Source organism: Lepus europaeus, chromosome 1, assembly GCF_033115175.1.
Source record: "Lepus europaeus isolate LE1 chromosome 1, mLepTim1.pri, whole genome shotgun sequence".
Taxonomy (NCBI): domain Eukaryota; kingdom Metazoa; phylum Chordata; class Mammalia; order Lagomorpha; family Leporidae; genus Lepus; species Lepus europaeus.
The window spans coordinates 86,140,778-86,152,798 of NC_084827.1; the positions used below are offsets into that span (position 1 = coordinate 86,140,778).

At 36.5% G+C, this 12,021-nt stretch overlaps 1 protein-coding gene across 2 annotated transcripts; it reads right to left on the reverse strand.

The window, feature by feature from the left end:
* Nucleotides 1-7,129: 7,129 nt before the first annotated feature.
* On the reverse strand, nt 7,130-7,609 carry LOC133765929 (transcription factor BTF3-like). 2 transcript variants are annotated; one of them, XM_062199580.1, is made up of 2 exons: nt 7,237-7,603; nt 7,130-7,176 (listed from the first exon to the last, which is right to left on the reverse strand). In XM_062199580.1, the coding sequence occupies exons 1-2, from the start codon at nt 7,595-7,597 to the stop codon at nt 7,130-7,132; spliced, it is 408 nt and encodes a 135-aa protein (XP_062055564.1). In that variant the 5' UTR covers nt 7,598-7,603. The 2 variants fall into 2 exon arrangements, with proteins under 2 accessions (XP_062055564.1, XP_062055555.1); XM_062199571.1 differs by having other exon boundaries at nt 7,130-7,609.
* Between the last annotated feature and the right edge of the window lie 4,412 nt (nt 7,610-12,021).

The window sequence follows — 12,021 nt, forward strand, 5'->3', positions numbered from 1 at the left end:
AGGAGCAACCGGGACAGAATCTGGCATCCGGACTGGGACTAGAACCGGGGGTGCCGGTGCCGCAAGCAGAGGATTAGCCTATTGAGCCGTGGCACCGGCCCTGATCATTCATTTAATTCACAGTTTTGAGAGTCTGTGGGGCACTGTACTAGGTGTAGCTGTGAACTAGATCTAAACAGTCCATAGGTTCGGGAGCTTTGTGATCTGACACAGGACAGTGGATGACCACTTTACTGTCAAAAGACTAGGGCCATGGAGCATCACCTACACTAGACCAGAGGAGTTAGGAAAGGAAGTGAGATTTGGGCCCAAATGGTTAGCACCATTCTCATCTCTTCTTTTTTCCACAACCGTTATACAAATCCCTCAAAAGACCTCTCATCTTTACCTTCAAAACATACTGGGACCTTGACAAATTTCTCTTAGTTTCTCTTTGTATCAGCAGAGTACTTCAAAAAATTTGTTGAAAAATGGTATTAAAATATAAGTTTATTTTGGTGCAAAAAATGTTTAAACTCCATGCAGTTTTTTCATAATATTAATTTTTCATGAATTTTTAACCATAACCATAACTCCATAACCTCTTGACATGTTCAGTGTTGATAATCTGTGTATAATATAAATTTTTTGAAAACAAGAATTCTATCAGTTATGGCTCAGCTAAAGAAACAATCTGGGGTCCAGTGCTGTGGCGCAGTAGGTTAATCCTCTGCCTGCAGCGCTGGCATCCAATATGGGTGCCGGTTCTAGTCCCGGCTGCTCCTCTTCCCATCCAGTTCTCTGTTATAGCCTGGGAAAGCAGTAGAAGATAGCCCAAATCCTTGGGCCCCTGCACCGTTGTGAGAGACCAGGAAGAAGCTCCTGGTTCCTGGCTTTGGATCGGCACACCTTGGGCCATTTCGGCCATTTGGGGAGTGAACCAGCGGATGGAAGACCTTTCTTTCTGTCTTTCCCTCTCATTTTCTGTAACTCTACCTCTCAAATTAATAAATAAAAAAATGTAAAAAAATAAATTAAAAAAATGTAAAAAAAAAAAATCTGTGGTAGATTTGTCTATGCATCCATCCATCTTTCTGTCTCTCTTATCTAGTGGAATTGAATTGTATGACTGTGGAAACTGACTCAGCAAGCCAGCTAAGATTGTCCAGAAGAAAGGATGGTCAGGTTGAAGCTCACAGGCACAGGCCTAATCTGCTGCCCATGGCAATTTTTTCTCTCTTTCAGGGAAACTCAGCCTTGGATTAGGGCAACAACCCAAATTATCTAGTGTAATTTTCCTTATCCAAGTAAACTGATTTTGGATTGAATTTATTTCTACAAACTACCTACATATCAACACCTAAACTGGTGTTTGGCTAAATAATTGGTTAAGACTCTATCCTAGAAAGTCGTACAGATCAGAAAGACCCTTACATTGACAAAATCTTATCTGAAATCTAAGCATTTCTGTATAGGGCTTAGTTGGTAAGTAGGCAGGAGAACTGGAGTCCCCTTCAATGTGTTAGCTGTGAAGGAGGGGATTGATAGAGATAGGGAGCTGGGACACAAATCTGCTTTCCTGGATGCCTTTCTCCCCCGAAGAAAAAAATCTGCAAAGAAAGGGGCAGCAAATTCTCAATTGCAGGCTCAACCATTTTCTTGGTAAAGAAGTGGAATCTCTGCTTGGGGAAAGAGTGAAGCAAGAGGGAAGGATCAGGAATGGTCTTTGAAGAAACAAGCAACATCCGTTGCTATTAGACAAAAGATTAAAAAAAAAAAATACTGCCCTATTCCTATGGCAGTATTGGGAACTCATTTTGGGCTCAGAATCCTATTTGAATAACTAATAGGTATCTGGTACTTCTTAGGAGAAGAACTGCAGATATAAAGCAGCATTTTACAGTCTTGGAAAGGAGGGGCGGGTATACACAGCCTCTCTGACTGAGGCTGAACCAGGATAGGAGAGAGCATCTTGTCCCCTGAACAGAACAAGTGTAGGGAGAGAGAATCATAGGTGATGTAGACCTTTGTGATAAGCTGGAAGTTGATGGGAGAACAGGAACACTGAGAACAACTCTTCGGCATGTTGTGACACTAGGCTCTCCTGTGCTATGATTTTCCTACACTAAATATGAAATACTTAAAGGTAGTCAATAGGGGCCGGTGCTGTGGCATAGTGGGTAAAGCTGTTGCCTGCAGTGTTAGTGTCCCACATGGGCACTGGTTCAAGTCCTGGCTGCTCTACTTCTGATCCAGCTCTATGCTATGGCCTAGGAAAGCAGTGGAAGGTGGTCCAAGTGTTGGGCCCCTGCACCCACTTGGGAAACCTGGAGGAAGCTCTTGGCTCCTAGTTTCAGATTGGCCTAGCTCCAGCTGTTGAGGTCATTTGGGGAGTGAATCAATGGATTGGAAGAATTTTCTCTTTCTCTGCTTCTGCCTGTCTGTAATTCTACCATATATAAATAGGGCCATGATAAGTTAAAAATGTGTCTTGTAAATCCTATGGGATCTCTCAGAAAAGAGGTATGGCAATCTAATTGTAGAGATTAAACGGGATTACCTAATTATTTAGTCCAAAGAAGGCAGAAAGAGAGAAAAAGGAACAATTTTGATAAAAAGAATGCAACTAACAAAATGGTGAGTTGTAGACTAACAGTATCAATAATTACATTAAAAGAAAATCATCTCAGCATGTCCTTATGACAGACTGACAAAACAGCAGCCCTCAATTGTATGCTATCTATATGAAAGTCACTTTAAATATAAAGATACAATCTGAAACTCAAAAGATTGAAAAAGATGTGCCATGAAAACTCTAATTAAAAAAAGTTGTAGTGACTGCTAATATTAGACAACATATATTTCAAAGCAGGTAAAATTATTACTGCTCAAGAAGGGACATTACATAGTGATAAAGGGGTCAATTCATCTGGAAGACATACCATTCTAAATATACATTTAACTAACAATAAAGCTTCCAAATACATAAGCAAAAACTGATGCATGTGGAAGAAGAAATAAACCAATCACAATTAATTATGTTAATATCGTTTCTTCAGTATTGGATAGAGAAAGCAAATGGGGACTCAGTAAGTAGATAGATGCCTCAATAACACTATCAACCCACGTGATAATGTTAATAGACATTTTTGAACAATGTACCTGATAACAGAAGAATATGAGTTCTTTATAAGTGAAAGTATAGACTGTATTCTAGGTCATAAAAATTAACTCATTTCAGAGAACTGAAATTACATACAGTAAGTGCTCTGACTGCAGTGGAATTAACTAGAAATCAGTATGAAAATTATATATAGAAAATTCCTCAAATATTTGGAAATTAAATACCATACTTATAAATAACTCATGTGTCAGAGAGAAAGTCACTGTGGAAATTGGAAAATATTTGGAATTGAATTAAAATAAAAATAGAACACATCAAAATTTATCAGACAGAGCCAAAGCAGTGATAAGAGGGGGAAGTTTTATCGTTAAACGCTTGTGTTAGAAACCAACAGAAGTTTCTAAATTTTACCTAAAGAAACTAGAAAAAGAAGACAGAACTACCATCAAAGAAGGCACAGAATGAAGGAATTAATCAAGATAAGAACAGTGAAATAATAAAGTCAATAAATTCAAAAGCTGATTTTCTCAAGAGGTCCACAAAATTTTATAAACCTCTAGGTGGGCTGATCAAGAAACAAAGAGAAAAGACAAATTACCAACACATTAACATTGAGAGGATACCATGACAAATAATTCAGATCTCAAGAGGTTGCAAGGGATATCATAAAATTTTTATACCAATAAATTTGATTAAATGAAATGGATAAATTTTTTCAAAGACATAAACTATTCAAGTTTACCTAAGAAAAACTACATAACTGTGTTAGTTCTATTATTATTATTATCTTTTAAAAGATTTATTCATTTATTTGAAAGAGTTACAGAGAGAGAGAGAGAGAGAGAGAGAGAGAGAGAGAGAGAGGCCTTCTATCCACTGGTTCACTCCCCAGAAGGCCGCAATGGCCAGAGCTGCGCCAATCTGAAGCCAGGAGCCAGGAGCCTCTTAAGGTCTCCCATGTGGGTACAGGGGCCCAAGGACTTGGGCCATCTTCTACTGCTTTCCCAGGCCATAGTGGAGAGCTGGATAGGAAGTGGAGCAGCTGGGTCTTGAACCGGCACCCATATGAAATTCTGGCACTGCAGGCAGCAGCTTAACCCACTAGGCCACAGTGCCAGCCTTATGTGTCTATCATTCTTAAAGAAATTAAATCCATTGGTAGAAACTGTTCAAAAAAGAAAATTCCAATCCTTGATGATTTCACTGATGAAGTATTCCAAATAATTTAGAAAGACACAATATTAATTTTACTTCAATGTTTGAGAAAATAAAAGAGGAGGAAAATTTCCCAACTTATTTTTGAGGACAGCATTATCCTGAAAGTAACACATTGAAAAAAATAAAAAAGCAAGAAAACAAAATTACAGAGCAGATCCTTGATCAACATGGGCATACAAAGCTTAAACAAAACTTGGAAATTAAATCCAGTAAAAGCAAGTTTATTTCAACTCTTGAAGAAACAATTAATATAGTTTACCATAACAATAGCTGGAATAGTAGAAGCAATATGATCATCTCAATAGGTGCAGAAGAAGTAAAGAATTTGACTAAATTCAACATCTATTCATTCTAAAACTCTCAGGAAAGAGTATCTATGATAAAACTAGCTTTGTGGGGCAAGCATATTGGTGCCGCAGGTTAAGTCACGCTTGGGACAGCTGTACCGAATACTGGTTTGAGTTTTTGCTATCCCATACTTCCAATCCACCTTCCTGCTAATTTTTCTGGGAGCAGATGATGGACCAAGTACTTGGTGTTCTGCCACTCAAGTGGCAGAGCAGGATGGAGGTCCTGGCTTCTGGTTCAGCCTGGCCCAGGCCTGGTTGTTGCAGGCTTTTGGGGAGTGAACCAGCAGATGGAAGATCTCTCTGTTTCTCCTTCTCTCTCTCTGTCACCCTGCCTTGCAAATAAAAAAATAAATTTCTATTTCTAGATATAGAAATAAAAAAGGGAAAACTAGACTTGATATGTATGAAACTTAATGGTTGAAGTCTAAATTCAACGAATGAGTTAAATGAGTTAAATGAGTACCATGAATGAGTTAAAATTGCCCAGTTACATCACTGCTTTTCTGCAAGATACTGGCTAGTAAAAGAGGAAAAGCACATAGATTACACAAGAATTGAAACTTTTCCCATTTGAAAATACATTGCTCATACAGAAAGAACTTTTTTCTTTTTAAACAGGCAGAGTTAGACAGTGATAGAGAGAGACAGAGAGAAAGGTCTTCCTTCCGTTGGTTCACTCCAAAATGGCCACCACGGTCAGTGTGCAGCGCCGATCCGGAGCCAGGATCCAGGTGTTTCCTGCTGGTCTCCCATGTGGATGCAGGGCCCAAGCACTTGGGCCATCCTTCACTGCCTTCCCAGGCCACAGCATGGACTGGAAGAGGAGCAACCAGAACAGAATCCAGCGCCCCGACCAGGACTAGAACCCCGTGTGCCGGCGCCGCAGGTGGAGGATTAGCCAAGTGAGCTGTGGCGCCAGCCCAGAAAGAACTTTAATGTACAAAAAACTCACAAGAACTTTAATGAGAGCTTCACAAGCTATCAGGATATAAAAATCTATTGTATTTCAATATACTGTCAAGGAAAAATCAGAAATTGTTAAAGTTTTTAAAATACCATTTACAATAATGTAAACAAACCCATATGAATTATTTTAACTTGTTTCAAATATTATGAAATATTTATGAAAAAAACTATAAAATATTCCCAATATTTGCATGCTTGTGATTATAAAGTAAATGGAAACTATGTCATCATAAATATAAAAGAAAAATAATAAAAGAAAGAGGGTAGATGGGAGAGAAAGAGGGTAGAAAGTATCATTATATTCTTAAAACTGTATATATGAAATACATGAAATTAGTTAAAATTAATTAAAATTAATTAAATGTAAATAAACATTAAATAATAATTTTTTTAAAAATAAAAAAGAAATAAAAATAAGATTTGTGGCTAAAAAGAAAATATGGTACATATACAAAATGGAATATTACTGAGATATAATGAAGAATGAAATCTGATATTTGTAACAAAATGGACAAAACCGGAGATCATTATGCTAAGTGAATAAATCAGACACAAAAAACAAATATCACATATTTTATCTTATTTGTGGAAGTTAGTATATACAGAGTATAAAGTTGCGTGGATATCATATCATTTGATATTTATTTGTAGATATTGCTTCACTGAGTCATACCTTGTAAATGACAACACACTCTTCTTTCCTCAGGCTATGACGATTGTCATAAATCTCTCATTCTTTGATATTAATATTTCTTTGAGAAAAAACAGTACATATGTATAGAATGCCTATATTTGAGGTGAATATGACATAATATTAAACATATAAAATAATAATTTTTAAAAAATTAAAAAAATTTAAATATAAGAGAATTTTGTGTTGAGATCAATTTTTTTTCTAGTCAATGAAATTTATTAACGTTTGTTACAAACCTTATTTCCAGGCTTATTCAGCTCAATTAGCTGCTAAGAATGATTTGTGTGTAAGAAAAAACTGTACAGAGCTTCACTAAGGGGCTTGAGCTTAAATTAGAAATCTAGATTTTATCAGATCATAAACAAAATGATTTCTTTTAAAAAGACTTATCCATTTATTTGAGAGGCAGAGCCACAGATAAGAGACAAAGATACAGAGAGAGAGAGGTCTTCCATCCCCTGGTTCACTTCCCAAATGGCAGCAACAGCCAGAGGTGGGACAATCTGAAGCCAGGAGCCAGGAGCTTCTCCCAGGTCCCCCATGTGGGTGCAAGGGCCCAAGGACTTGGGCCATCTTCTCCTGCTTTCCCAGGCCATAGCGGAGAGCTGGATCAGAAATGGGGCAGTCGGGACTGGAACAGACACCCATATGGGTTGCTGGCACCACAGACAGAGGCTTAACCTACTACAACACAGCACTGACCCCATAAACAAAACAATTTTAAAAAGTAGTCATAATATAAAATAACAGTTCCCAGTAACTTTTTCAAGTTTTACTTCCTTTAGAAGTTGACTCCATTCAGTCTGCCTCATCCTTCGGGGCCTCATCAATATTCCCCACAAGATCTGGAACTTCAACATCATCATCATCTTCTCCAGTAGCAAGTGGTGCTTCTTCATCCTCCGATTGCACTGGTAGAGCTTCAGCCAGCCTGCTCAGACTACTCAGGCTGTCTGCACCACGCTGGCTGAAGGTGCTGGGGAGCGTTTCTGTTGGCTGCTTTGTCTCAGCACGACCTGTAACAGTGTTTGCTGCCTCAGAAGCACGACCTTTAGGTTTGTTAAAATGGTTCAGTGTTCCTTGGCTTGTAAACATATTTACCTCTTCAATACCAGAGGCATTAATCACTAATTTCTTTAAGGACAACTGAAGCTTTTTATCATCAACTGTCTCTGTTCTGTGAACCACCTTCTTCTTTCTGTGAGGGGTTCCTTTCCCACCCATGCACAATTTTGCCTGCAGTTTGGCAAATTTTTCCTGGTTCATGATAGTTTCTTTCTTCTTGTCTGAGCCAAAATATGGCTGCACTGGGGACTAGGGTTGGTGCTCAGGAGGTCTCAGGCAGACCAGCTGCTATTAAGCACCCACACTCAGGGATGCAAAACGGCAGCTAGAAGCAGCAGTTTGTTCCTAAAATTGATATGGGGGTGGGCTCTTGGTGCAGTAGTTAAGCCACGTCCAATACTGGAGTGCCTGTTTTGAGTCCTGAGTCCATTTTTTTTTTTTTAAATCCATTTTCCTGTTAATGTGCGCCCTGGGAGACAACAGTGATGGGTTATGCGGTTGGGTCCCCTACTACACAAGTGGGAGAGCTAGATTAAGTTCCTTGCTCTTGGCTTCAGTCTGGTCCAGTCCTGGCTGTTGAAGGCATTTAGGGAGAGAACAATCAGATGAAGGGTCTTTGGTTCTTGGTCTGCCTTTCTTCCTTTCAAATAAAATGAAAATAAATAAACAAAATTTAATAGAATAATAAAATGTATATGTAGAAGCAAAGGACCTAGGAAAGTCAAAGCAGTATTGAATAAGATAGAATGAGTAATTCATATTTATTAATTTAAAGCCCAACTATAATTCAATAGGAATAAAGATCCAGTGAAAGGACAGCTATGTGGATCAAAGGAACATGATGGTGATTTCAGAAATATATTCATACAATTGTTTATAGATATAGTGTCAATAAAATTATTGGAGAAGGATAGTTATTTCAATATGTGATGCTGGAATCCCTCATAAATTTGATAAAATTAAGTACATATATAACCTGCATCAAAAGACACAACTCGAAACTATGATTTCTAGAAGAAAACATAGGATAAATGTGGTGAACTTGGACAAGGCAAATATCTCTCAGATAACACACGGAAGCAGTAGTAATAAAATAGTGATATTTTAGATTTCATCAAAATTAAAAACTTTTCTTCCAAAAACAAAGTTAAGAAAATTAAACTATGAATCACCAAATGAGAAAATGATATTTTCAAACCACATGTTTAGTAACAGACTTGTAATAAGAATTCTTATAAATAAAACTCTCACAACTCAATAGTAATACATAATAACAGGCAAATGATTTTACCACTTCACAAAGAAGGCATACTTATGACCAATAAACATGTGAATAAATATTTAATATCATTAGTCAATAAGCAAATACAAAATAGAATCACAATGAGATATTTCTTTGTGCCTATTGGAAATACTAAAACTAAAAAAAAAGAAAAAAAATAATAGCAAGTGCTGACAACAATGTGGAGTTTTGTACTGGCAGTTTTGTACATTGCTGCTGGGAATGTAAAATAGTTTTACTACTCTGAATTTCTTTACGTAATTTTTGAATTTTCCTATAAAATTAAACTTATGCTTGTTATTTGACATAGAAATTCCACTCTAAGGCATTTACCTAAGAGAAATGGAAACATATGTCTATGATAGATTGTATGTGAATATTTATAGTGATTTATTCATAACTCTCCAATATGTAAACAATCTAAGTATCCATCGACTGCTAAGAGTAAAAACAATGATAGACAAATATAATGAAATATTGCCCAAGAAAAAGAAATAGAAGCAAACTAATAATTCATTCAAAAATATGCATGAATCTTAAAAGTATTACTGTTAAGAAAAAAAATGTATATATATAAGCAAATGTACTATCTTATTCAATTTATGTGACATTCCAAAAATGCAATACTGTTGGGTCAGATATTCTTGTGATGGATGCCTTGGGTTGGGAATAAGGGAAGAGATTGGTCATGAAAATGTTCAAGGGAACTTATGGGATGATGGAGATATTTAAATTCTGTTTGTGGTTATGTAAGTATAATTCATTAAATTATGCACCTAAAAACTTGATGTTAAAAAATAGGGGCTAGTGTTGTGGCATGGAGGATTAAGCCTCTGCCTGCTATGGTTAGCATCCAATATAGACACTGGTTTGAGACCCAGCTGCTCCAATTCCAATGCAGTTCACTGATGATGTGCCTGGGAAAGGAGCAGAGGATGACCCAAGTGCTTGGGTTCCTGCCACCCATGTGGGACACCCAAAAGAAGCTCCAGGCTTTTAGCTTTGGCCTGACCAGGCTGCTGCCATTGTGGCAATTTGGGGAGTGAACCAGCAGTTGGAAGATCTCTCTGTCTCTTCTCCTCTTTCTGTAACTCTGCCTTGCAAAAAGTACAATAAAAAATTAAAACATTTAAAAGCTATGTGAATCTAAATAAGTTTAAGGCACTATTCTAGACAATATTCTCTTGTCTTTCATCTACTCCTTCAAATTCAAGTAGGAATGAACAATCAGTTTTATGTATCTTTCTGATATAGGTATTGACACAGAGAAATTAGTACTTTTTAAATTTCTGGGGAGACAATCGCTTTGGTTTCTGGAATCCTTACAGACTTAGAGGTGCACCCATGTACCTTTAAGATAAAAACAAACATCAGCACTGAGTTGTTGAAGGATTGATTCACCTAGAAAATGGGAGATATGGGCTCTCCAACAGCAAAGTTTGAACTTGGCTTTTCTAGTAGGTGAACTTCTAGTACATGAAAATAAAGAGCTTAATTTGAGCTACAGCAGAACAGCAGCAGCATCTATTATCTTTATGAAAAATACATGAAACATTCAGCAAGAATACTTGGGGTTCTTGAAGCAAAAGCGAATCAGTATTAAACATTTAATTTTCTTCATTTGTCTGTGTTCAGATGTGCTGAAAATTGCATCTATTTGGTTCATCCTTCCAACTTCTCACTTTCTTCACAGCCATTGGCTTGAAGAAGAGAAACAGCAAGAAGAACAGAAAATGACTTTCTTTTCTCACAAGGGATGTTTAAAGATACTCATCAATGGGATCCCATGTTTCAGTTCCTTCCATTGGAGCATACCAGTTTGTCCTAACAAAACAAGATCATTAAAAACCTTTCCTGTCAAGATAGGAAATTACAAAAATTCCAGATATTGTTAATCTATGAACTTTTAATCATTAAAAACTATTACTATTTATTTCTTTATTTCAGATGCTAGATACATTATTCCATTATTTATCACAGCTTCTTTGCATAAGTATTTTTATGCCTATTTTACAGATGAGGCAATGGGAATTTGGAAGGGATTATGTGAAGGGAATTGTTAGTAAGTAATGGAGTGAAATTTCAACTGAGTCCACAGTCCATCATGTTTTTCTCATTATAACATGCTTTGATCTCTTTCTATTAGTTGAGTATATTGCCTTTGACACTTTGGAGATGTTTCTTGCTCTATTGGTTTTGGTGACAGCTGGCATAACATCCTGGTTTCTAACTACCTTACTCATAATTGTGCAATAACATTCTAGTTCATTTTCCTTTTTTGAGCATCTCTTAACTCTAGTCCATTCTGTGAATTTATGTCTCTACTTGAATAATCCTGATATGAGGGTACTTTAAACAATTTGTGGAAAAATGGAGTTGAAAGTATGAATTTATTTTGGGGCAAAAACATTTTGGCACAAATTTTTTTGGTAACATATTTTAAACATATAATATGAAAAAACTGTGCATGGATTTTAACTTTTTTACACCAATATAAACTCACACTTTTAATTTCTTTGCTATGAACTTTTTGAAGCACCCTTATACATCCATTCCATCATGATATTTCGGTCTCAAAATCGATAATCCCTCTCTGTGGCTTTATTTCCTACCTTTTCTGCTCAGCTTTAAAGACCTTATCTGCTTGCATATTATTCATTCTTGTGTATCACAACGTTTCCCAAAGCACTCTAACTCTAATCAAGTTAATCTCACTCCACAACAAACTGAATTTTGTGTTTTGATTCTTGTTCTTCATGGTTTGCCCTGTGTCTTAGTTTCTTTTCCATCTTTTTGCCTCTCTAAATCCTTTTCTCCTCTTAAGGCATATTTCAAATCTCTTCTTTTTCAGTACATTTTCTTCTCCTAGTTATAACGAGCCTTTTCTTCATGAATTCTGGATATATTCAGCATTTGTTTTGGCAATAGACAATTGTTTCAAAATATTTTAGTGATATTAAACATATTATAATGAGATAAAAATGCCAAAATTATTTTTAAAGGTTGCCCCAATTACTATTGTGAATGTATCTTATGACCTACAAAGTGCTTTTGTGCATGGAGTATTCGATATTCATGTGTGTTCTAAATAAAGGAATATAGAATCAATCCTTGGTACTGGGAAGGTAGTATACTTTCGTTGGTTATTTATAAAAATCAGCTTTTTTTTGGGAGGGGAGGAGTGAAGGGTAAACCCTTTGGATTCTACACTCACAAACACTCTGTTCTTAGTTGCTAGTGTTTTGTAGAATATGATCAGCAGAAAAGGATGCAAGTGTTAGTGCCTTTTATTTTTGTATCACTATCTTTTAAATTCATTAATCTGTTTCCCAATGATTAGAGG